Genomic DNA, 26054 nt, shown 5'->3' with positions numbered 1-26054 from the left:
TGCAAGATGTGAACTAATATACAAGGGAAGGAACAAAAAGAGCGACGCTATTATAAATCCACTTTTTGGGTCAAATGTTGCTAAAATATAGGAATTTAGGGAATACTCACTACTCAGTATTGTTAAGTTTAAAAGAGTATAAAACTAATCATTGAAATTTTTATACTTTACAATTAATTAGTGTTAGATTAATTTAGTGGAAAAGATTACACCTTCAATTCTAAGGTTGGAGTTTAATTCCGAGCACCTTCAATTTTAAGGTCGGGGTTCAATCCCGAGTCGAGACACTTTAAAAATAGGATCCCTTCCTTCTTTCATTGGAACAAGGCTTCTATCATTCTATGTCAAAACTTAAAACCCTTCTAAAACCCCAATTTGACAAAACAAAGAAATTCACACACAAAATGATACATCACTCGATACCACGCTTACTGAAGCTTTCAACCAACAACAACCGTCTAATTTCTGGCGCTTCTCAGATTTCCCGGCATCTTTCAACCTCTCCGCCGGAAAAATCACCCGCATTTCGCCGGAAATTCAATAAACATAAGCTTTACACTAGATTATCGAATGTGTGGTCCACCGGCGAGAAAATTTCCGATGTTTTGGATAGTATATCAGAAAAATATTCCCAAAAAATTAACAAATTTGATCTTATTCATTGCATTAAGAAATTCCGTAAGTTTGGCCGCTACGACCATTGCCTTGAGGTAATTTAGCTTATAAATTTATTGTTTTTGTTGATTATAATTGCTATATTTGTTAATTGGGTATTAGTAGATATTAAAGATCGAAGCTTTATTTGTTTGATTATGATTATGATTATGACTTTATTATGTGGAAATTAATAGTTTGTTTTTATTAAAATTTGTTATGTTTCTAATTGGGTATTATTAGAAATTAAAGATTGAAGCTTTCATTTGTTTAATTATGATTTTGATTCTATTGTCTGTGAATTTAATTGAGTAATTTGAAGTATGTGGGATTATTCTCCGGTGCTTAATGTTTCAGTGTTTAATTTCTTATATTGCCATTTTTGTATAATATAATGAGTTTTCGTGGCCCCATTTGTCTCATAGGGTTTTGGTGTTCATATTGTATATTGTGAAATGTGAATGAAGTCATGAACTCATGATTGGTGACTATTATCTTTACTAGATGACGATTTTTTTAAGAAATATAGTCCCTATGTTTAGATTGAGCATTTGTATTGCTATGTCTTCGTGTTCGTGTTTAAGCCTTTAGGTGCTTGCTTGTATGAATGTATGTGTGCTTGACATGTTACTATGATAGTGATGGTTGGAGAAGAGTTTTATCACTTGTGATGTTGTGGAACTGAATCTTGTGATGTTGCTTCATACAGATCCTTGAATGGATGGAGAAGGAAAAATTTGAGTATGAGTATGCGTTGCGTTTGAATATACTTTGTAAAAGTTAAGGGTATTTGCGAAGCAGAAAAGTACTTTGATAGTCTTCCTCCTGAAGTGAAAAAAAGGCTTTGTATATGGAGCTCTTTTGAATTGTTACTGTACTGAAAAGATGACTGACAAAGCATTGGCTATTTTCGAAAAGATGAATGAGATGAAGTATACCAATGATTTGGAATTCAGCAATCTTATGGGTCTCTTTATGAAAGTAGGCGAGCCAGAGAAAGTGCCTCTTCTTGTAGAGGAAATGAAGCGGAGAAACATCCCTTTAAGTCTTATCTCCTACCAAACATGGATGCATAGCTATTCATGTTTAAATGATCTCGAAGGTGTAGAACGAGTTATGGACAAGGCTCAAAGACAGGAAAATATTAAAGATGAGTGGAAACTATACTGCAACTTCGCCTCAGCATATGTCAAAGCTGGTCAGCATCAGAAAGCTGTTCCATCCTTGAAAAAGGTGGAGGAAATTTTGGGTGATTCAAACTATCCTGATCGTATTGGATATCATCATTTGATTAGCCTGTATGCTGGTGTTGGTGATTTAGAGTCTGTCATTCGGGCATGGGATAAGATGAAGTCAAAGTTTCCAGCTTGTAACAACTTAAGCTACCTTACTATGCTTCATATTCTATCAAAGCTAGACAATGTTGAGCTTCTGAAAAAGTACTTCCAAGATTGGAACACTAAGTATAAGAGTTTTGATCTCAGGCTCCCAACTATTGTTATAGTTGCTTACTTGAGGCATGATATGCTCGAGCAGGCTGAACTATTGCTGAAGGATGTTACAGATAGATCTGGAAATAAAGTATGGAAAGTCCATGCCCTTTTCATGGATTATTTCCTGGGGAAACGCCAGATCGATTCTGCTTTGAGGCATTTGGAAAAGGCGATGACTAACCAATGGAAGCCACTTGCTGGGAGTTTTGATCCTTTTATTGAGTATTTAATTGAACAGAAGGATGTTAACAATGCTGAACAATTTTTCCATTTGATTAAGAAAGATCAATCTCTCCTTTCGACTGCCTACTTGGGATTGCTTCAGATCTATGCAGCTGCAGGAAAAATAGCCCCTGAAATGCGTGAGAGGATGGAGCAAGACGGAGCAAATATTGGAACTGAGCATGAGGAATTGCTTGAGAAGGTATGTCCTAATTGAGTTCAGCTGTGGAGTGTTCTTAAGCTCTTGTATTTCAGTTCATGATCCAAATGGCTTTGTGACATTGGGAAGTTATATTTAATATGGTAGAATTTTTCGTTCTCTTCGTATTCTTTATAATCAGGGCTGGTAGATTTCTTAGGTGATGTAAACTATGAATCTAGATGATAACTGATGGGGATTGATCTATGATGTGTCATTGAGCCTCAGTTCTCTTTATTTTCTTCAATTTTGATGAAGAATGCAGACAAGGTCAAACTTGCAATAGTCTAACATGCATACTTTTTTATATATATGTTTCATTTCATCGGATACTGACTAATTTATGTATTCTAGAAGGATAATGGTAATGCAGACACCATTCTGTGATCTAGAGCTGAGGTTCATTCATGTCTAGAATTCTTTTGACAGTACAATTAGTTCCATATCCTTCTTGGTTATACCAGCATGTGTTGTTGAATGGTTGATGCCGGGTCTTGATTTGCAGCTCATGCTGAATAAGCATATTTCTTCGTCTTGTTGATTTGCGATCTACATCTTTCATTCTAATCATTTTCTTCCCCAAACGTGGTGTTTGGAAGACACATTAAACGCATTGCGAACTTTTATGATAGGCTGTTGATTTTCTGTGTTTTGGATGATTTTGCATGAACGTTAATGAGAGCTTGTGTTTAGACAAGGCATGGGAATGGAGGTCATGAACTCTATTTTTAAGTATGAAGGTCCTCTCAACTTATTGCCAGCCCATCCTCCGATCCCCTAACCTTGGTTTCTGTACTGGATACCACTCAGTGGTATTGCCCCTGAGCCTATAACATTTTTGTATTGGCTTATTTGTATGAAGAAAAACAATGGGTGAGAGAGGACAAGATAACAGGGTGGAATAAGCAAATATGAAAGAAGATCCAGGCTTCTTCTTCCCCTATGTTAGGTACTTGCTTTTGATTTATTTTCAAATTTGGATTTTTAATCTTACATGCCTTTTGGTTTGAAATAACTGCTAAACAACATAGTTGCAAGAGCAGGGCAACATCTTATGCATACATGTCAAGATGGTCATAGTTTATAGAGAGTAGTGAACTCCTTAATGGGAGAATGCCAGCCAAAAAAAGGTGCCTGTACTTATAAAAGTGATAAAAGTTAGAAGCATCTGTCTTGGCATCTGTTGCTAACACCGAACAGTCTACTCCTGGGTTTGGATTTAGATTTTGTGATTGTTGATCAGATGGAAAATGTAAGAAGCCTTCCAGTCGCCTCAGCTTATATTAAGGCTGGGAAATTTGAACTTTTTCAAAATTGAACATTCCTGACATGTGCATATCACCGCCTTATAGTAATGTAGAGTATTTCAGTCAGATAAGTCAAATCTCAAAGCTCTTCAAGGCCAAAATACTTTAATTATGGCCACCTTGTTGTGCTATGCTGAGAGTGCTGTCAAAGCTATATGATATCAAGAATTCAAGAGTCGGCAAAAGTGTTTCAAGGATTGGTAGTTGAGGTACATGAGTTTCCATGAACTGGTACCAGTTGTGATTGATGCTTGCCTGCTTGAAGAGGATCAAGTTCTGCTTACAGAGTCTACAGATAAGGCTTGATATGAAATGCTCAACGTTCATGCTGTGTTGTAGATTTATCAGATTGACTCTGCTGTAAGATTTTTGGATGTGGCAGAACTCTAATTTGATGGAGGCCAGTAAAAGAGGTGCTTCATCTCGTGTGGCAAAGAAGAGAAGGTACCAAATAGTAAAGTCTGGATTCTCGATTGAAGTGCCTGCTAGAAACTGTTTCAGACCTGTGCTCTGTAACCGATGTCTAGAATCTATCTATCAGTGGATGGAAGAAGATGGTGCAACAATTGGACGTAACACAAGAAGATGCTTTGAAAGGTATGCCATAATTGATTTAGGACTTTAGGAGTAAAAACATCTGACCTCCTGTGAATTTGGTATTTGGGTGAAAAAAAAAACTTTGTAATATGCAATTCAGCAAACATTTTCCTAGAACTGTGGTTGGCTCATGGATACACTGTTAAAACCTCTTAAACCTTTGCTAGCTGCTGTTTCTTAGGTAGCAATACCAGCAACTAAACACGATACTGAATCACTAATGCATATAATTCCATTCTGCTAAAGCATTTCAAACATAGATCAGCTTCCGATGTTTGTTCTGCTTTCTTACTACTGTGACAACAGGCGAAGCATCACTGCATCAGCCCTTTGATTGTAATTGGTCTTGTCCACTTTATTTCATGTATATTGTATACCTGGATTCTGAAATTATTATTCCGATCCTTTTTTTCTTTCCATGCATTGAGAGATTACTTGATTGATCTCATGATTTTACATAAGATATTTTCATCTAAATTTCTTGTCTAATTATTACTCTTGTTGAGCACATACATGAGAAAGTGCACCCTTAAGTGAAAATGTCTATTTACCTATAACTAGTTCCGATAGGTAGCAAAAAATCCACGACACCTTTAGTCAGTGTAACCTACAGTTTGAACTCGAATAAGATGAGCATCAATAATCCAATATTGTGCCCTTATTAGTTTAAACTTGTGGGCTTGAATAGGCACCAAATTAAGGCTCAATTACCAAACTATTGACAAGCCTAACAACACCGTAGATCATAGTACTTTGTATGTAGTATAATTTACGAGTGCAAGGAGATCTATTTCTAGCATAATCAAATTTACCACAGGTACAAGTACATTCTTACATGAGTTACAAATATGCACAAAATTTTCAAGCCCAAAGAGCAAGTATTGACATAGAAGCAGAACCAAGAACCAGAGCAATATAACAACCCTTTTTCATCTTCGTCTCTGAGCTCATCAACTTGTTATGGAAGAAATCTGCAGATATTAGGTCGACTAGAGCCATGTATATGAGTATACCGGATGATAGTGAACCTAGCAAACCCTCAGAAATCAACGCGTTAGCACTGCTGTCATCGTACCCTGTCAGCGCAAAAATTATCATCCCCAAAATTATCCCCACTGGCGTCGTTACTGAAAACATGAAGCACATATAGGCTGTTGTCTTGAAGCTGAATCCTGCCTGGTAGATGGTATCAACACATTCTTAATTTAGTGCTACTTCTATTAATATACATAAATGCTCTATAGTTACATTTACTATTTTGAGATGAAAATTGATTATATAAACTGATAGAACATGCATCATAATCAATGAAGTATTATCCAAGACCAATTCATGATGCAAACTGAGGAAATTGTACACATGACATAAGCATTACCTAATAAGTTAGGAACAAAATCATACAGTAAATCAAAGAGACTACTCTATATTTTGACGATCACTTAATTTGAGCAATAACATTTTGAGAATCCAATCATAAATCATATATTATTCTTGTACACCATTTCTTATTAGGAAAAGTAACAACTTTTTCATGAAATACTAAAATAGTGTTTTGCGATGATTAACTACGGACATAAGATATTAAGATGTGTGTAAAATAACAGCTACGTGAACAAGAGTGTGATAACACAAGATTTGCCGAATCAAGCACTAAATTAAGGAAGGCTATCCGTAGATAGACTAATAAATTCAAGCATACTTTCTACGGTTTTTCATTTTGCTTTTAAAAACTACCACAATGTGGGTAAATTAATATTGTTTGTAGATAAGATGAAGGATTTTATTAGATCTGAACCCCCTCAAAGACGATAATGTAAATTAATGGTCAATGTTACTAGTCATTATAATCTTTAATTCCATAGTGCAACCCCACAAATTACAAAAGATGAGGTCCCATTTTATTTTCTCGTCAAAATAAGTGACTTTTTGAATCACGGCACTTCAAGCATTGTAGTATTGTGACTAGTCTATCCACTATCAACTTCCTATAATAGAACCCCAACATACACTCCTAACTTATATAGTGATTTAGTGATTCCACCACTAATTTATGTGCCATACAAAATTACAATCTATATGCCTATTGTCACACAAATTTAATCACATCGTGACCAAAAAAAAATTAGGTCGTGTACTTGTATTTGGTCAGGTAAAATATAACAATAGATAAGAAAACACGACAATAATGTTCCTAGAGACAAAACATCAACAACTTCGTACTAGGTAAATTGTTTAATGTAACCGTTGTATAGTAAATCTTTCTACTTCCTAATTGTATTGCCACGGCCTAATATAACAACCAACAACCTATTTATAATCTTGTAAACACGTGTAATTAATAAATTTTGATTATAATTATAGTACCTGAGCAATGCAACCACCAAGTCCCATGCCTTCAAAAATTTGATGAAAAGAAAGAGCAGCAACAAGTGGTTTTATTGTACAAACATTTTGTGACATACCCATGGTCACCCCAATGATCACCGAATGAAATATTATTCCTATCTCCAACACTTGTGACACCATCCTCTGCCTCATTTTCTCCCTTGCCTCTTCCTCGGCCGCCTCGGCCGCCGCCACCTTCTCACTCTCTCTCTCCTCCACCACGTCACCATTCTCCCTCACCACCACCACCATCTCCACCTTCCCTTCCCCACTGCCACCGTGGCAGTGGGGGGCATCCAGCTGCGTATACCCCCCACGCGCGTGTACCTCCGCGTGGGAGGAATTCGCCGCGAGATCAACAAGTAAAGCCAGTAGCGCCCCGATAAGCGTTACGAGCCCCGCGAAGGGAAAGTCCTTCCAAGGGTGGCGCGTGGCAACCACGCAGTCACCCAACGCGTCGAAGGCGTCGGGTAGGACATGCACGAGTGAAGTTGACAAGATTACCCCTGCAGCGTAACACTTAATTACTAAAGTAGCCCTGTCGTAGGCTGGTTTTCCGGCGAAGGATTTCGCAAGAACAACTGGGAATGAAATTCCGGCGACGCTTGTAGCGAATATGACGAGAGTGGAGAGAAGCTTTATGTGAGCTGCCGACGTGCTGTTACGGCACTTGAGAGCACGCGCCACCGCGTTTACATCGCCGCACGTCGGCATGAGGAAGTCACGTGATGAGAGAGAAAAAGGTGGAGGAAGAAGAAGTGAAGAAGAAGAAGATGAAGAAAGAAAGAGTGAATGTTAGCCGTGGAAAAAGGGGTTAAATGAAGAGAGGAAGGAAGTTGGATTTTAATGGAGGTGGGGTCGGGTTTAAGAGAGCGGTTTTTAATTAAGGATGAAGTGGAAAATGTATGCCAAATTATTGGGCTTTTTATTATTTTGGGTGGTGTATTATTTTGGGTGGTGTTGTGTTTGTGTAGGTTGGTGTTGGGTTTTATTGGTTTGATGTGTGTGATTTCCATTGAGTTTATAAGTAACATGTTTTTATGTGTACATGATGATGTCAACTTTGTTTTATTGGGTTCTTTTATTCATGGACTTTTTTGTAATTATGGATGGACAAAATTACTTAATCGAAACTCTTATTTCATTTGTCAACACCTTAAGAAAAGCGAAAATTTTTGTTTACGCTAAAGACAATAGACATGAATTTTAAGAATTTTTGGTTGATTTATTTTTTTGTTTAATACAGTTTATAATAATTAACAGATAACATTAATTGAAAAAGAGAGTTAATGAAATATCTATGAAATATATCACATTGAATAGGTGGGTAAGTTGTTTTCTAGTATCGAAATTATTAGTTTGAGGGTAGCAGCGAAATTATTAATTTAAGGGTATTTTTTGCTGTGTTGATTAGCAAAATAGAAAAGAAGCGATTTCATCATTGTTTCTCCATATTGCAAATTTTATAGTTTCTTCACATACATATTAGTTTAAAATTTTGAAAAATGTTATTTCATAATCTTTAGATTTACAATGTGCTTTTTGTGAGGACAAATAAAATTTCAACTTGGAAAAGTATAGAGACATTAGAGTCATCTTTTTAAAGTTGAGGTCATTTGCATGAGCTTATAATATATACTTGTGTATGAGTATATCTCATATTCTCATGTGATAGTTACGTAGTGAATAGACTATCTATGAGTATTAGTAGATCCATTTTCTTGTGCAGCCCAATATGAGTAGGTTGAAAGATATGAAGTAGATTTTTTTTTTTTTTTTTTTTTTTTTGAACTATTGTTTGAAAAACTTATTTTTAACTTTATTTTTGTTCGAAATAATTGTCTGAATTTATTTTATCTTCTTTAAATTTATCCTTTTTTTTTTAGACAAAATTTTTCCTATCTAAGATAAAAAAAAACACTTTTCATTAAAATAAATAAATAAATAAAATTATATTGCGTACAAAAAAATATCACATCTTTTTTTCAGAGAAATTTTTTTTAAAAAAAATATCATATTGTTAGTAGTTTATGTAAATCCTATTAGTATTTGTTAATTTACTTAGAAAGAATACTCCGTAACAAGATTCATTAAGCAACAAGTAGTTAACCATGATTCCACCGTTTCCATGTATCCCTAATCAACAAGTTCCTCAACGTCTTTTACTAAACTCCACATACGAGGTCGGCGAGTCAAGCACTCAACCCGCCACGGCTTCCTTTTCCGGCAGTAACAAGTCTATTCCAAGCACAAATCTTCTACCATTAGGTTTCAATGTTCTTGCTTTAGATAAGACGTCCAAGAGTTTTTACACACATGTTTCGAAGCAGTCTCGACATCATCCCAGGGACGAAGAGGCTGAGAAGAGTACATGTATTGGGCGTGACTTGAAGAGGATTTGTACGACGGATGTACGATATTAATTACGGTCTTGCAGATTATCTAGAAAGATTTTTGATTTTTATATACCCTAATACACCCGATGTAAAGTACACTAAAGATATACTTCACTTATTTGATGATACAAAAAATACCCTTGGATGCGTCTTGCACCCAGGTGTATATTAGAGTTTTTAATTGAATTTGATCGCATGAAGTTAACATTTGTCCTGCGGATTTGGTTAGACATCAATTATTTATAAAGTATTCTTGAGTAAATTAAGTTTCATTTATATGACAATTTTTTATTTATTTTTTGAAAAGAAAATATATGACAATTACATAATTATCCTACATACATATGCAGTACATAACTAGCTATTTAATTCCCTTAAAAAAAAAACAAAAAAACTCATAACTATATTAAGGAAAACTGAAATTCTGCATTATAAAAAGACTAAAACAAGATGGAGCTAGATGAAATATACATGAACAAAAGTAAGATCTCATGCATTATTCTTCGACAAACAAATAAATAATTTAAAATAGAACAAAAAGATAGTAAAGAAGTCAGATTACTTGATACTTAATAGTAGTTCCTAGCATAAAAGTTGTTGCCTATATAGAAGTATTGAAGTAAAGATAAGCTCTCCAAGTCGCAGCTTCAATTTGGTGACGAGATAATGTACCAAAACTCCAATCACTAAGAGCTGCACCATTACATTTAGTAAATAATTCATCCTTATCAAACACATGATTACTGACTAAAACAGCCAAATCAATCAGTTTATAAGTCCCTAAAATGTTAGACTGTGTAAAAGTTGTTGCTGCAAAGTTGCGCAGATCAACCGCATATCTACACTTAATCCCCCAACTCGTGCCTAATGCCTCGAGGCAGTGCTTGATCCTGACACCCACGAATGTTAACTCTTGGAGTTGAAGGAATTTGGAGACCGAACAGAATTCGAGTGCGGTCAAGTGATACAGCTGAATGATCAGGCAAAAGTCCCCGCAACAGAACATCAATGCAGATACGTATTCTTTTGAGGGTCTTAGGTTGTTAGGAATATTCTGGTAGCGTTTCTCTATATCCAGCCCTATTGTAAGGTTTACACCGTCTTTTCGGGCAGTTGCTAACAAATCTCTTAAGCCTTGATCTAGCTCGACTATGTTGGACTTGTTGATTACTTTGGTGGTGATATCTAATCCTCCTATTTGAAAGTGGTCTAAATTTGACATGGTTATAGGTGTTTGCCACGACTCTTTAAAGAGTGATAAGGCAATTTTGGTGAGACGAGGGAATTTGTATATCATAATCTTCGTGAAAAGTTTTGATGATAAGGAAAATGTCATAGGATGGTTATCTATATATGATAAGAAGTGACAATAATTTTGGAATGAAAACTGTCAATTAGGTGATTCTTGGAAATTCTTAGGAGGTAACTCAACAGGTTTATTTTTTACAATAAAAATCAATCCATAAATCTGTGAAGTCGTGCGAGAAATCAAATGCACAAGTCCAATACTTTAAAATAGAGGTGGGCAGCGTGTCATGCCTGGTGGTGACTCGTGTAGTGTCGTGCTGTGCCTGAGCCTTGGCGGGCCATGCCGTGCCATGCCTGAATCTTAATGGGCAGTGCCAGGCCGGACCATCATTTGACACCACCCAGCCCACGGCCAACACGACCCACATGCCTTGCGTGCCGGGCACCTGGCCGCCCATGCTTTTTTTTTTTTATAAAAAAAATATCGATATATTTTTTTTGAACAACTTTTAAAATGAATTTACTATTTAAATAATTTTATTAATTTATGTTTATGTTTGTTATTATTATATTATTATTGTTCTTTTTATTTTTATTATTATAGTTCTTTATTATTATTTATGTTATTTTTATTATTATATATTATTTATGTTGGAAAGAGCCGTTTGAAGCACGAATATAGCCGTTTTGCACGGGTCATGCCGTGTCTGACGTGCCAGTGCCATGCCCGGCTGAAATTACCGTGTCGTGCTGGCGGGCCGTCCTGCGGGCCAAATTACCATGCTCGTGCCGCTGGATTTTCAAAATTGTGTTCACGGCACGGCCCACAACCCACTCTTCGGTCACCGTGTTGTGCCGCTGACGGGCTCGTGCCATGCTGTGGCACTCTTGTGTTGGGCCCGTGTCGCCCACGAACCGGCACGGCCCATGCCCAGCTCTACTTTAAAACTTAACAGTTGCTAGGATTTATGGCACAATAAACCATTGATTTCCAAGCCTCTTCAGTTCTCCTAGTAGCAGTATATAATATCACAAATTCAACCATTTCTTGTGCACACTTTTTCTAAACTTAAGCCTAAACTCTTCTAATAAACACGTCTTCTTCACTAGAAATCAACGTAGGGAAGGTAAAGGTTAACACCAACATAATTAAAACTGCTGATGAGCTTGAGAAAAGCTTAAGAGACTTGCTATTAATCAGTCGACGTCCTGTTGTAATGAGTATTGTAGGACTTGATATCGAAAAACAACATATATTTTTCTTCTGTTCCTCAATTTATGTCCCCTTATAAACCACAAGTCATCATTGACAAGGTTACAACACTAATGTTATGTTGTGGAAATGTGTGCCTTATCATTAGGCTATCCCAAATGTTTGCGCATAGTAGTGTCTCAAAATTCCTCCATTGTAGGAATTAGGATGAAGTATTGTCTCGAGGCATTGGAGAAAGATTATGAAGTATTGTCTGGGTTCATTTGAGGGTTATGCTTTGGTGGATTTCACTTATGGAACTGGACTAGTTCATTTTTTCGAGTCGAAAGAGAAGGCTAAAGAATTTTGCTATGCTGATGCTCTTAGTGATTGGAGTGCTGCTGCATTATCGCGACAGCAGATTGAAGCTGCAACGGGGCGTGCTTACCTCTGCTTCTATGCGGGAAACTACTTTTGTGGTGGGCACGTTACTAGACTTTCATTTTGTAATTAATGATCACCTCAATGAGTTCGATCTCTCAATCAACGGTGGAACTAACAACGGTTATGAATTAAGCGTATTATTGTTATTATTATTTTTGTAAGGGAAACTTATGTTCATTACCTTAGTAGTTAAACTTTTCCTCCAAAAAATATGTGCTTTTTTCATATTTTTAGATTACCATTAATACATAATGTGCTAATGGATGTAAATTGGAAATGAAATGTTGTGAAGAAAATTTAATATGGATGTTTGAAGATGATGCCTAGGAAATATATGCTACAAATAATTGTTCTCTTATAAATTAATGTAGAACACACATATATCTAGGTACAATATTATACATTTATACTACTTTATACGAAGAATAAATCACAAGCGGTATCTATACTAATCCTTTTTTTTTAAGCTAAAAAAATCATAGGCAGCCCTCCTCATCACGAGACGTATTCCTAGTGTATCAGTCAAAATAATACGGAGTAGAAAACAAACTAAAATTATTACAAACACCAATATCCATATTAATCCTATTTGGTATGCAATTGTTATCCATCATAAACATGTACAGCTGGATTAATTATGTAATTTAAATTAATTAATTAGGTAATTTAAATTAATTAGTTAGGTAAGTATTTAAATTTAATACCGGAGTATCCTTTAGCATAATATCCTAAGATCTTACAACGATTTGTATAATCTTTCTAGGAATGTTAAATATCAAAATTAATTAATCCCCAAGTAATTTCACACCGCATGCTTTTATCTATCTGTTATTTGTTGATATTTTACATTGTTTCCTTTTTTAATTCCCTTCAAAATCTACTTGTTTCCTAATGTTAATAATTTACTTTTGTACCAAGTAATGAAGTAATAAAATATGTTAATAATTTACACATTGTTTTCTAATTTAACCAACCGTGTTAGAAGATAAATTAATAAAAGTTCCTTGTTCATCAAGCACTTCTCATACCCCTTTCGTAATAAATACATGTACGTACATCTCCTTCACCGTTTTAATTGTAATCTCAAATAAACCTTAAACCTCAGATCTTCAACCTCAACCTCAACCTCGTCGAATTCATTTCTACAAAATGATCCCGTGTATGGAATTCAGTCTAGGAAGCCATAACCTAATCAAAAACAATGATCCATACGCCGAAGAAACCATAACCATGATCATCCACATCAAAGACAAACGAGCAGGAATACCCCCGTGCGAAATCAACACGGTGCAAACGTTCAAGACAAATGCTCACGAATTCAACACTAATGAAAATCCCCAAGATATCATAGAAGGATGGCTAAAGCAAATGGAACTTCTTCCTCAATTTTATCCTAATGCCGTCGATTACATCCTTAGATGTTCATCTTATCAAGTACCTATGGGGTGGTCACTCAATTTGTCTGTCTTTCTAGAATATTCCGATTTTTCGGGGCCTTACGACGAATGCCATAGGAATGAGCAACCGGTACTAATGAAGTGTCCAATAAGAGTTTCATACTCGGACAATATTCAAGAATGTCAAAAAATTGTTGTGAATATATATTGTCAAGATAGTAGAGAAGGTGTTAAGTCGGAGATGTTTTCGGTTTTCGAGGAAGATTGTTATGTTATGTTTCCGGTGTATGGAGGGAAGAAACCGTTGGAGAAGATACACGAGTGGTTGGAGTTGATGGGTGTTGATCCTTATTGTTATTGGTATGCTATTGATAATATTCTCAAGTTTGCTCGAACTTCGTACAAAGTTTCTTGTGGTAGGTCTCTTGAGTTGGATGTTAATCTTAGAATCTCCGATGCAAAGGGAGGTTGTTTGGTGGATGAGGACAACGAGGCCGAGGCCGAAGCCGAGGAGGAGTTTGATCGTGTATGGGAGCTCATGTCTACTCTCAAGAAGTTTCATCGTGGTGTTTAGTAGGGAGGTGTTAGGGAACATGATTGTTTGTTTTGTTTTACAAAATTCAAGTACTATGTTGTGATTGATGAATATTTGCCAAGAAATACAAGTTTGTTTGTTTGTAAGGTTTTTTTTTAAACCGATTAAATTGAGGTGCTTACTTTTAGCAAGAACAATGTATTAGGGAGTATCTTACCATTGCAATACAATCTTTTTCAATTTGCAATATCTTATTCTGCTAATTATTGTTAATTATGATTTCAGTTTGTACTGTATTATTTTGCTTATTATTTCGAAATCGAAAACAGAAAATATAATTTAAATTTTAGATAAGCTATGGTTTAGAATTTAGATGGTAGTGAACCAAAAAGTTTCATTCTTACAAAATCTCTAAGAATAATTTGGAAAGATATTGAATCCCTATATGCACGGAACAAAATTTACTTGTAAATTTATGGGAAATTTTGAATCTTAATCCCCAAGGCAGTACAGTATTTATCTAGGATTTTTTACATCATGTTAACTACTTGTAATGTATTAAACTCATCCAATGGATAATTATCTAAATCAATTTTATTTTTTTTTAACACATCCACTAGTGTGTGCATCTCATTAGGGCCTGCGCAGCATATGTAGTGTTTACGTTGTACCTCAAGCGTCAACACTTGCAAAGACCTCACTTGCGGGAGCATCATGGCACAAACACTCATATGCAATCATGAAGTCCCTGCACGTTGGGGTTTTACGCATCGGTATAATAATCTAAAAAGTTAAAACGTCGGTTAGAAGGAATACAAAGATGTAGTACAACCAAATAAAACAAGAGCCACAGTTTGTTGGAGATTTGACAAGCTAATTTTTCATTCAAAGCCAAAGCCATAGTATATTCAAGAAGCAGTCACTAACAATGAACTGACAAAAAGGAAAAAGAAATAAACAAAAAAGAGCAAGAAACATTGAGCTTCAGCGGAGAGTTTCTGATTTTTCTAAGATACCTACACAGCAAAATCCTACTGCTACTATAATCTCTCTGCTAATCCGAATAAGAAAAAAAAAAAAAAAATTCTCGTACTATATCATCATATATATCATCCCTTCTGTTCAACTTTTTTTTTCAGCAGAGTTGGAAAGGAACAACATACAACAGGCTAGATTTCTTCTAAGTCCCCCAACACAACCAAACAGCGATAAAGTTTGAGAAGTTCACAAGTATTTGCATCTGTAGACTCTGCTAAGGAAACCCCGGAGAAGGAATTTCTGCAATGAAGAGCACAGCTGTTGAGCTCGAAACAGGAAGAAAAAAAAAATTTGTTTATAACTTCTGTTCAAGGGTCACATCCATAATGCCAATGGCAGATTTAGGTACGTAGTGCTCATCTGTGTCCACCTCCTCAATTTCCTGAACATAGTCGAAAGTCATTACCGATAACTATTAGCAACAACATTGACCAAAAGAGGAGGAAGAAAAATTGTGTTTCCTTATAAGTAGATAAACACATCAGTTGGAAGAGAATGTTTACCTGGACAACCTCCTCTCCCTTAGTAACTCGTCCAAAAACAGTAATTTTTTCATTTAGATCGGGAATAGGTGCTGTTGTTATATAGAGCTCAAATCCTTTGCTATCGTGCTTTGACTTGGAGGTTCCAAGCATAAAAGCCTCGTGCTTAACACTGCAAAGAAATGACATTTTGTGTATAACTATGCAAGAACAACAATAACGAAAAAACCTCAAACACGCATAACACATTGATGGATTTAAAGCGAGTATACCTTCTATCAAGCTGGCTGTAGTGCTTCCCCTTGAGGGTCCATTGTTCAGCAGGTCCAATACTGTGGATATCCCCTGCCTGTATCACATAATGCTTTATCACACGGTGAAATTGCATCCCTTTGAAATTTCCTTTCTGACTGCAAAATTAGATTCATCAGAGATGACCGAAATCAACACAAATCACACCTAGTAAAAAAAATTCCTACTCACCACCACTTCCCCCAAACAGGAAAAAGGAAAGATAAGAAAGTGTGTGTCTGTGGCGAGAGAGAGAATGGTTGTAAGGCCACAGTCCCATTACTCACAAAAAGCATCAGAACAAAAATTTAGGTCAGTGGTCTAGGCATCATAGGGGCAGACTTTGAGATCAACTTCTTGATATTGCAGATTATAACTTCTTGAGACCAACTGAGGATACTACAAGGATATCAATCTTCTTCTTCTTCTTGAACGACTTAATCCCATAAGTGGGGTCGGCTACATGAACCAACATGAGGACTTCCAAGAGGTCACCCATCCTAGTACTAATCTCAATCATTGTGGCTCATGTCAAGCGATGTGACAAAGTTTTACACTGGCTGGCATTGGCCTACCGTAACCCTCCTCCTTTATCCAGGCTTGGGACTGGCAGCGGAAAACCCACTTGCGGAGTTTACAAGGATATCAATATAACTGAATATAAGGGTATACAAAAGCTATTACAAATACTTATAAACCTCTCTTTATATCTCTAAATGAGGCCTATTTCTCCCTCTTTTAGGCATAACCAAGCCGTTAAAGATACCACAAAAATGGATTAGTTCCACAAGTGAATACTACTAAATTATATCATGCCTTCTCATGTATTTGACATTTTGACCTTTACAGAAGTGAGGCATCAAAGCAGTCAAACAAACAGAGAAGGCCAACAAGGCAAATTACTGAATTTTACTCCAGACTCTAGCGTAATTACTAATCAACTGAAAGTTCTGATCTTGTACTCACCATAACTGGATAAACTCATCAACAATTTCAGGAGATCCATCCTTAAACAGTTCCACAGCGATGGCGCCTTTTGAAGTTTGAATAATCTAGCATAAGACAAAGATAAATAGCTCAGGAAAAAGAAACCAAGGTTGCAAACAACCATAAGATTCTCCCTATATCCAGCGACAATAGTCACGTATTCCAAATCAGGTTGCCCTGAAACTCTTGTCAAATTTCCCAAGATAGAAGTAGATGATATTAAGAGTTCTCTAACATAGGCCCAAAATCATCAATTTTAAAGTGGTGGAGGAGAAAGGATGAGAAGAAGACAACTAATGCATTGGGAGTTTTAATAATTCATGGTCAACACTTAGTTACGAGGGGTCGGAATAATATGACTAATGATACTGGACAAGGGGAAGAATATAATAACGGAGTGTCATAACCAAAATATTTTGAGACAAGTAAAAAGAGAAATAAAAGCAACACATACCGCATATTTCGGAACACCAATATTCTTCAATTCACCAACCTATTACATAAGGGAATAAAAATAGGTTATAAGAAATGAGGCATAATTGCATAATTGAGCTGATGGCTTGCTTAGTCTGCAAGAGCTGGCAACTAGTTATCAATTGAACAAAAAATTAATCATTGATCAATACTAGTGGTGTAAATAGCATAAATATACTGAATTAATACTAACATTGTTACCTTACGACTTGTATAACGTACCAGTTCATCTGGGTTCACTGACCTAGCAGAGATTATCAACAAAAGAAAAGAAAAGAAATGCTGTCAATTACCTAATATAGCAAGAAACATCTCTTAAAATATGACTATCCCCAAAATTATCATGAATTCTGTAAATTTCAGCACATTGACGCAGTAAATTACAAGAAAGATCTCTTGAAATTAATCAGTTTACAAAGAAAAATGCACCAATATAAACACACTTGCACCCTCCCAAGTTGGTCAGTTCTAGATTGAAATTAATCAAACTCAAACCCATAAAACAGAAGCAAACTTTTTGTGAAGCTTCCCAATCTTAAACTCCAAATCAAAAACTAATTTTGGAGATTGCATATTCAAGCTGAAGTTTTCCAAAATTGAGCCAAAATCGGAGTGAAAACTGCCCCAACAACAAACACAATTGCTCTCCCAATCAAAGCAACACTAAATTGAGATTTTCAACTAAAGCCACATGAAAAGTACAATTGAGCTCAAATTTTCAAATTCGAATCTACTTTTCTACCTTTGCAAACCCAAATCATCATTCTCATTATAAAGCATACATTTTTATTGAGCCAAAAAAAAAAAAAAAAATTGCTCTAAATTTCAACCAATGATCTAAATTATACAACCCAAATCAAGTTTCTTACTATTCTCCCCCAAAATCCCAGAACCTAAAATTAAAAACAAAAAGGGTATAAATTCTCCAAATTACAAAACAAATAAAGATATAGAAAAACATAAAAATTGAAAGATACCTGTGAGAAAAATGCCTATACGCAGAGAAGATGAAGAAGACAACCATGAAAACAATCAAGCTGAACAGAATTATAGTGGTGAGACTGATCCTACTTGGCGCCTTCTTCTTCTTGCTTTGCTGTAACAAAGCTTGTGGCTTTATTCTTGCCATATTTATCTAGCTTAAAAATTCTTCAAACCCAGGAAAAAAAAAGATCAAATTAGTCAATAAATCACCAAAATTAGATAAATTACCATAATTAGGGAAGAAATCAGAGATTTGAAGACATACCCAAATCGAAAATCAGAGGAATTTTTGTGGGGTATTGGAATCTGAATAACAGATGTGATGAATCTGCCAAGAAGTTTGATGATTATTTCTCTCTCCAAAAAAGAGAAGAAGAAGAATAGTTGTGTTGAGAAGTTTCTCTCTCTACAGAAGATATTAGTTGGCGTATGAATATAAATTGATTTTGGATGTATTTGTTTGTTCTGAGATCGGAAAACTTTGGAGGGTTTGGTTGGTTTGGGCGTTTTTTTTCAATATTCGAAATTTCAAAAGTTAAAAGAGTATGATGAGTTTGATTATACATTTATTCAAAGAAAAGTTTCATTTTACATTAATGACTAATTGAAATTTCAAAGGTCCTTAGGAATTTGATTGGGGCTACAAAAAGAGTTTGACCTTGTACAAGTACATTAGATGTTGGGGTTATGGGTTTGTTTTCTTCACCTTTCAATAAAGCTTTTTAACTTTAATAATCTTATATTTCTTCACCTTTCATAAGTACATTAGACGTTGGAGTACATTTCTTCTAATTAATCTAACAAGTTAATACTTAATAACCACTTAGGTGAAAGAATAAAGAGAACACGCAGTTGATTAATAACCACTTAGGTGAAAATGCTCATATTGGTAAAGATTGCTCATTGAAGTTCCCAATTGAAGTGTCTTTAACTATATCTTGTATGTTGATAACTAGTAATTTGTCCCTTTTTATGTTTCAAAATATTAAACACCGTATTATTAAAAAAAAATTGAAGACTTTAAATAAATGATTGCAACATCATTTGCTTGATTACATTACATTGCTTTCAAAAAATATGTTACATTGCCTTTGTTCCAAAAAATTGAAGACTTTCTAATTGAGTGATTGGTTCGATCTCACTTCCCTCTAGTCTGTGTATATCTCGATCATCTCACTTGAAAGAAATTTGTGAAAATGAGAAGAAAAAATATTTTCATTCACAATTGAAATCCAGTAGCACAACTTAAATTCCAAAGCTGAGAGCCTGGAACTCGTTGCACAGTTGAAAGTTGCACCAGAATTAAAGCATGAAGGCAAAAATCATAGGGATTCCACGTCTTCTTCTTGTCTTTCCAATACAATGGTAGCAAGAGCAAGCCTATATGCTGTAGATCTCAAATTTCTGACCAAGACAAATACCTCCTTCCTCCTCTTTTTTGAAGGCATCCAACTCCACTGTTCAAATCTAAGATGAGCAAGTAGCACAGCTTCACAAAAAGCCACAGCTCCTGGTTTCTTGCTGCATGTTCATATATGTAAGAACATTGTAGATATCATCAAGCAAAGTCATCTAATCAACAATCTTTCCACAAAAAACATAGAATTAAGTTTCATATATGGAGTAGGGTGAATTAGACAGCTCCTACTCAGCTTACTCTAGAGACTAAGGTTTAAACTAATTCAATTTCCAAAAAAATACAGCACACAAATCTGTGATTGCTAAACAAGAAAAACTAAGTCGCAATATTAAGTAGCAAAGAGAAGTGTGTACCTTCCTCGAACAAATCCGGAGGTAACAAAGCCTACTGGTGGCCTATAAGCTTCCCTAGCAGCAGGGTCCATGGGCATATGGAAATCCCACTTGCCGGAAGGTAATTTTTTGACGTATGAGCCAACAAAAGCATGAGGCACTTGGAGGCCCTCGTTATCTTCTGGCCTGTAAATTCATCATTCACACCATTAATAACAAAGACCACAAAACTAAAAGAAGAGCCAATCTATCTTGACCAATCGACCATCCACTATATATCACAAGCATGATTTAAGCATGAATTTGTTGCAAGAAACATGTTGGATTACTCAAGCATATTTTCAAACAATAAACAGAAGCCATGGAAACTATAAGCAATATTTAAGGCCTAGAACAATGAGTAAGTACCTGGACTTCAATAATGTTATATCTGATAAACAAGGAGCACAAACAACTGCTCCCTCGTCAAAAACGCCTTCCTTGAAAGCATGTAAGACAACTCGGACATAACACAATCTTCTGTCACACGTCAAGGTGGCCAGGTTTGAGGCACTGATCTTGGCTTCTTTCATCATTAAATGTGATAAAGTCGGTCTATCTAGCCCCTTAGGGAACAACAGCAAATTATCACTAGATATTTCTTTCAAGAAAGAAGTCAGCATTCTGGAAGTCCTAGCTACTAATACTTCAGAATAAACACTGTTACTGACAAGCAAAGTATCACTAAGCTTGCCTACTAGATCTGCTGAACATGTTAAATTGCTAGAAAAATCCATTTCGTTACCCTCTCCAGCTCCTCTGCTGAAAGAAAACCATTTGCTGTTCCAAGGAAGTTGTATAGGAATTTCAAAAGGTCTTGTAGCAGATGGACAATTTTCCAAAGTTTTGTCAACTGCTGAGGCCTTTATTTCCATTGAACGAGAATATGCATTGCAATCAGGAAAATCTGACGGAAAATAAGGCAAGCCAACCTGCAAGGTAGAAGGCTAAAGTTTTAAAACAAGACAATGGAACTTCTCATCAAGAGGTAAAGTGGGTAGAGATGCACATACATCACAAGCAATCCAATGCTTCTCTCTCAAGCCAATGGCATGAGCTCCACCAGAAATCAGAGGAATCCAGAAAGCCTTAACCCAACTAATAGGGAGTATAATAGACCATCTGAAAGAAGAGTGAAAGTGGGACATTGTTAGGCATACCATCAAAGGCAGAATAATTTTTCAAGCCTAAGAAAATCTATCAGCTATAGAGGTGAAAGTGGAAAGGCAATATGTTACTAGAAGTGGTAACTATATAAGTGATCAGATATCAAGCAGAATTACCTGTTGTGAGTCAAAGTAACAAAGACCGCATTTAAAACAGAACATTATACTCTAGATTTCTAGAACACTAACCTAGACTAGGTTGTTAGATGAGGTTCATGACAAGCCCATTGAGGTAATAACAGCATTCCTGGGCATATTATGCAGTACAATCTGCAATGCCCTCCACTGAAATAGACTTATTAAACCCTAACCATCAGATCTTCCCCTCTCTCTCACCCCACCTTCTGCACTCCAACAAATGTCCTCCACTGTAGTAGACTGATCTCCCCTTCTCTTCACCACCCCCCCCCCCACCCACCTACAAGTCTGTGAGGATAGGATAAACTCAAGTAAGGAGATTGTACACTGTTAAGTACTATCAAAACATTGGTTACATAAACAAGCATCAAGGCAAGAGGAGATACCCAGTAAGGCGGTCTGCCTCGTCAGCATTTCTCAGTAACAGAATTGGACAGAATCTTGAGAAGTGACCGTCAACAGAAGCAAATTTTGTTGAAGATGTATCCTTCAGGCGAAAGAAATCCAAAGACTTTTGATGCTTCTCCAAACAGAGTTTATGCTCTTCCACAGGTGGATGAATCCCATTGCTGGCATCCCACAAGTCCTTGCAGTTAGATAAAGAGGCATTGCTGTCATATTTTGACTGCAGGGTAGAAAGTACCTCTTCCTTCGTTAGCAAGTTTCCTGCATAGTTTTCTTCACTTTTATCTTCCATTGAGCCACATTGATCATTGGCTAAATTTGCAGCTGGAGCGGCCAAAGACTTTTTGTGACATGAGGAACGTGGATCAACAACAGTAAGTAACACTGCTGCACCAGAAGAAAAGCAATCTTCATTTTCAAGGTTGTTCTTAGGCTTAATTTCACATCCATTTGTATAAGCTGTTGCTGAACCAGTGTTTAACTCAACAGAATCTTCCACCGAACTGCCAGTAACAAGGAACATATATATTCATCAGTACTTGCAGCATCAGATCAAAACTGAAACACCAACAGCAGAAGACTTACAGAGCAATAGGATGCAATATTTTTTGAAGAAGTTGGAATGCTCGAGATCCCATGACTTCTAAATTTGCAAGTTGCCCATCAAGGGACACACAACCAATCATAATGCCTGTTTCATTTGTCTATAAACAGCATAAGATGAATAACAAGTCTGAGTAAAGTAAGCAATTTATATCAGAAAAGCACATGAATGGAAACTTGAGAAAAATTCCCAAGTCGTTAAATCTGATACTTTGACGTCTAAATGTCTAATCATTCATCTTCTGGGAGGAAAATAAGACATAACTTCACATAATCACACATCAGGATCTTTTAAAAGTAACAGAATTATTTTTCCAAAAAAAAAAAAAAAAGGTATCAGAATTATTTAATGAAGGATGAGAAAAATCAAGATTAACCAGAAAGGATATTTATATGACTGAAATTAAAAAGTGTCACCAGGGAGTTACCATATTTTGACAAGCAAGTTTTAGACAATCAAGTCCTTCACGAAAAGCTGAGGGATGCATCCATATCCAAAGCTGAGGTAATTGAGAGCTTGATTCAGTTTCCATATTCTCATCAGCTCCCTTATCCTTTGTGCCAACATTGTTATGCTGATGCAATGGCCGCCACATATAAGTCACAGGGCAAATGGCATCAAAACCATCCTGCCTGGCATGGTGAAGCTGCAGAGGAGACAGGCCAAATCAAAATAAAAAATAACAATATTCTATGCTAACATTAAGTAATTAAAGTTTACCAACCATCGCACGTCCATATATTTTCCCAGAAAGTAAGCGTTGGCAAATGTCTTCAGGATGATCAATCATGGAGGGAACCAATAACATGCTTAGAATCGATGACAATGCTTCCTGGAAAATTATTGAGCTGTTATTAGGTAGATTTGTGAATATAAAGCCTAAGCTGAAAAGGTTGGCTGTTGTATCACTCAGCAGGCAATGATACACTTAAGATTTAGTTCATACAGAACTATGTGGTTCAAAAAGATGTAATAGATATGAGTACTATTCTGTTACTACTACAAAGAGCACTAGCTACCGATGAGGCCTTGGCCTAGTGGCAAAGACTGAGGGCTTAGGTACGATAAGTCAGAAGTACAAAAACCCCTAACTCCATGTGTAATTTGTAATGCATAGCAACTCATTTGGACCCCCAAAAAAACAAAGAGCACTATCTAAGAGTAAGTGATATTCATCTCTACTTCGCTATTCCTCTCAAATTCCCATTAGAAATCACAGCCAATAGCTGAACACTGTACTAAGAACTTCATATTGTTCATTACTCATTTTGATGACATAAATACATAGATGTTAATTATTTCAGGTGAAAAGGAAATGAGAAATGCCTGCCTCTGAACCCTCCAACTGAACAGCACTGTAGTAGCTTGCATCATGCACAACAGACCCTTGTTTGTACCACTTTAAAAGAGCTCTCGATCCCTTTCCACTGCATCACATAAAAATCAATTTAGAACTCCAAGATACTTACACAATTTCTCAAATAAATTTCACATTAGCACAAACTTCTACGAAGTACTTCTATACAGCAAATCCATGGTATTTTTTATTACTTATGATAAATGTGCATAAAGTAAACCCAGCAAAGCATGCCACCAAATATCCTAGCTAATATAAACCAAAGCAAGCAAATTTTGACATGATTCCAATTTGAAGCTTTAACTAATAAACTTGACAATATCATACAGAGTAACTCATATTTCTGATCCCATTAAATTACAAAAATCCCTCCACTTCTTCCATTAAGTTACTTTAAAAACAAAAGACAGACACAAGTTGGTTACTTTACATGCAGCAAGAACTTAACTCCCCACCTCACAAACACACTAAGATCCATTTTCAAACTATGAAGTATTAGATACAAATAAAATGCACAACCACTATCAAGATCTACCCTTTTGATGCAATTGGATTAACATGAACTAATTCATTTCTAACCCACTTAGAGGTCAATTAAGTTCTAAACCACCAATCCCATTACAAATTCATAAATCAGGCAATGCAGTCTAGCTGACTACTACCAAATGTATTCTTCAAGCTGACTTTGCTATCAAACCACAACCAAAACCTTTGCAACTAATAGAAACAGAACAAAACCCACACTACATGCCCGTGCATACGCACACACTCAAAAGAACTAAGTAATGCTGAAAACCCTTTAGCAGCAATTTAATTCAAGATAAAGTTCGTTAACACAGAGTCACAGAGCAAGTAAGTTCTAAAAAAAATCAGCTTTTTTTTTTTTGGTTTGACCTGATTTTTCCTTCAACAAACCTGTATTTCATTAGTTCACCATAATTCAAACAAAATCAACAACAATTAACAAAATCAAAAGGAGAAAAACAGAGGGAATTTCGTCGAACACCTTCCATGCAATCCGACGGGAAGATAAAATCCCCAAAACTTGTCCATCGTAAACCGCTTAGCATGCCAAACATGAGTTCTCAACCTCTTAGTCCCATCTCCTGATGCACTAAACCCTACTTCTAGATTCTTCTTCGTCAACTCAATCCTCCTACGAACTCTTCGCGGCAACTTCTTCCCCTTCTCCTTTTCATTCTCCTCCTTTTCAAAATCTTTGACCGCATTGCCGGAATTACGGGGTCTTCGGCGGCGCTTGGAGTCGAATCCGGTGGTACGGCGGCGCTTGTTACGCTGAGAACGGAAGTCGTTGTTGAGGCGATTGGAGACGATTGAGTGGAGGGATTCTAATTCAGTGGCGCGTGAATCGGCGTACTTGCGGACGTCTAGGGTTCGCGGTGGCGCCGCCGATGGTGGTGGTCGGCATTGTTTGGCGGCGTCGGAAGCCATTGAGAGAGGAAGGGAGAGTGTAGTTGAATTGTTACTGCAATGGGCAATGGAGAGTGGAAGGAAGAAGAGTCAGGAATGTAAGTATGCAGGGTAAGGTTTTTTTTTTTGTTTTTGTTTTTTATTGGTAAAATCGTTAATAAATCAACAAAAAAGTAAGGTTAACATAATAAATTTCCACTCCGTACTCGATAATTACATCAAATGTGGAACTTCTTTAATAAAAATTGATGATTTATTTGTACTTAACCCCAATGCATGAAGTTAAATCTCTATAATCGATTGTTTCATGTGCATTTTCTAAATGTTGATGAGTCTTCTCGCATATTGCAGATATATTGTTCTGGTTCAACTATATACAAGAATCCAGCCTACCAAGCCAGATGGATAACCCCTTAGGTGCTTGTAGAACTAGAGATTATTGGGTTTGTGGGGAGAAGAACAAAACTCGATATCACCATGTATGTATTCAAGAAAGCCCTTGTTTTGAAGGAGGTTATTGTCGAAAGCATGCCAACATACAACAGTAAATTCGTGCTATGGCATATTAATAAATTCAAACACAATATGCCACCAGGGGTAGAGTTCATCTTCAAGTTAATAAAACCAGCACGCAATTAGTGTATTATTTGTCATTATAATTGTTGTTTTCTCATTCTCATATCATTATTCTTTGTTGCTAACTTTCAATTGCTATATTATTATTCTCATATCGGAGCACTTTGTATATATCAAATTGTGATGACAATAGCTTCGTGCTGATTAGAAAATGGAGAATATTTTAAATTCTTAAGGACTTAAATTGTTTATCATGTACTC

At 36.1% G+C, this 26054-nt stretch overlaps 4 protein-coding genes and 1 pseudogene across 5 annotated transcripts; 1 reads left to right on the top strand and 4 right to left on the bottom strand.

The window, feature by feature from the left end:
- Nucleotides 1-310: 310 nt before the first annotated feature.
- LOC110734273 lies at nt 311-4962 on the top strand (annotated as a pseudogene).
- Nucleotides 4963-5159: 197 nt separating this feature from the next.
- LOC110734274 (zinc transporter 6, chloroplastic-like) lies at nt 5160-7965 on the bottom strand. The gene is made up of 2 exons (XM_021914354.1): nt 6837-7965; nt 5160-5648 (listed from the first exon to the last, which is right to left on the bottom strand). Exons 1-2 carry the CDS (start codon nt 7569-7571, stop codon nt 5334-5336), a joined length of 1050 nt encoding a protein of 349 aa, XP_021770046.1. The 5' UTR covers nt 7572-7965; the 3' UTR covers nt 5160-5333.
- A 1889-nt stretch (nt 7966-9854) lies between these two features.
- On the bottom strand, nt 9855-10475 carry LOC110734588. Its single transcript, XM_021914752.1, has one exon. The coding sequence runs from the start codon at nt 10473-10475 to the stop codon at nt 9855-9857; it is 621 nt and encodes a 206-aa protein (XP_021770444.1).
- A 4456-nt stretch (nt 10476-14931) lies between these two features.
- LOC110734272 (peptidyl-prolyl cis-trans isomerase CYP21-4-like) lies at nt 14932-18864 on the bottom strand. 2 transcript variants are annotated; one of them, XM_021914353.1, is made up of 8 exons: nt 18591-18864; nt 18319-18490; nt 17564-17585; nt 17322-17360; nt 16847-16932; nt 15862-15999; nt 15611-15761; nt 14932-15489 (listed from the first exon to the last, which is right to left on the bottom strand). In XM_021914353.1, exons 2-8 carry the CDS (start codon nt 18468-18470, stop codon nt 15403-15405), a joined length of 675 nt encoding a protein of 224 aa, XP_021770045.1. In that variant the 5' UTR covers nt 18471-18490; nt 18591-18864; the 3' UTR covers nt 14932-15402. The 2 variants fall into 2 exon arrangements, with proteins under 2 accessions (XP_021770045.1, XP_021770044.1); XM_021914352.1 differs by having other exon boundaries at nt 17543-17585; nt 18591-18863.
- Nucleotides 18865-19352: 488 nt separating this feature from the next.
- On the bottom strand, nt 19353-25788 carry LOC110734271. The gene is made up of 10 exons (XM_021914351.1): nt 24793-25788; nt 23760-23856; nt 23154-23261; nt 22857-23075; nt 22411-22529; nt 21807-22328; nt 21130-21238; nt 20486-21048; nt 20099-20263; nt 19353-19846 (listed from the first exon to the last, which is right to left on the bottom strand). Exons 1-10 carry the CDS (start codon nt 25236-25238, stop codon nt 19648-19650), a joined length of 2547 nt encoding a protein of 848 aa, XP_021770043.1. The 5' UTR covers nt 25239-25788; the 3' UTR covers nt 19353-19647.
- Between the last annotated feature and the right edge of the window lie 266 nt (nt 25789-26054).

The sequence above is a fragment of the Chenopodium quinoa genome, unplaced genomic scaffold (assembly GCF_001683475.1).
Source record: "Chenopodium quinoa cultivar QQ74 unplaced genomic scaffold, ASM168347v1, whole genome shotgun sequence".
Classification (NCBI taxonomy): Eukaryota; Viridiplantae; Streptophyta; class Magnoliopsida; order Caryophyllales; family Amaranthaceae; genus Chenopodium; species Chenopodium quinoa.
This window is presented reverse-complemented; position numbering and strand designations above follow the sequence as displayed.

Bases quoted from the DNA above. Each gene is read 5' to 3' on its own strand.
- LOC110734271 (XM_021914351.1), bottom strand. From the start codon at position 25,238: ATGGCTTCCGACGCCGCCAAACAATGCCGACCACCACCATCGGCGGCG. The intron at 23,076-23,153 runs GTTGGTAAACTT...TCTCCTCTGCAG, and splicing joins AAATATATGGACGTGCGATG to CTTCACCATGCCAGGCAGGA. The intron at 22,530-22,856 runs GTAACTCCCTGG...TGCTGTTTATAG, and splicing joins AACTTGCTTGTCAAAATATG to ACAAATGAAACAGGCATTAT.
- LOC110734588 (XM_021914752.1), bottom strand. From the start codon at position 10,475: ATGTCAAATTTAGACCACTTTCAAATAGGAGGATTAGATATCACCACC.
- LOC110734274 (XM_021914354.1), bottom strand. From the start codon at position 7,571: ATGCCGACGTGCGGCGATGTAAACGCGGTGGCGCGTGCTCTCAAGTGC. The intron at 5,649-6,836 runs GTACTATAATTA...ACCATCTACCAG, and splicing joins TTGGTGGTTGCATTGCTCAG to GCAGGATTCAGCTTCAAGAC.
- LOC110734272 (XM_021914352.1), bottom strand. From the start codon at position 18,470: ATGGCAAGAATAAAGCCACAAGCTTTGTTACAGCAAAGCAAGAAGAAG. The intron at 16,000-16,846 runs GTGAGTACAAGA...CTAATTTTGCAG, and splicing joins GATGAGTTTATCCAGTTATG to TCAGAAAGGAAATTTCAAAG. The intron at 15,490-15,610 runs GTAAACATTCTC...GACTATGTTCAG, and splicing joins AGGGAGAGGAGGTTGTCCAG to GAAATTGAGGAGGTGGACAC.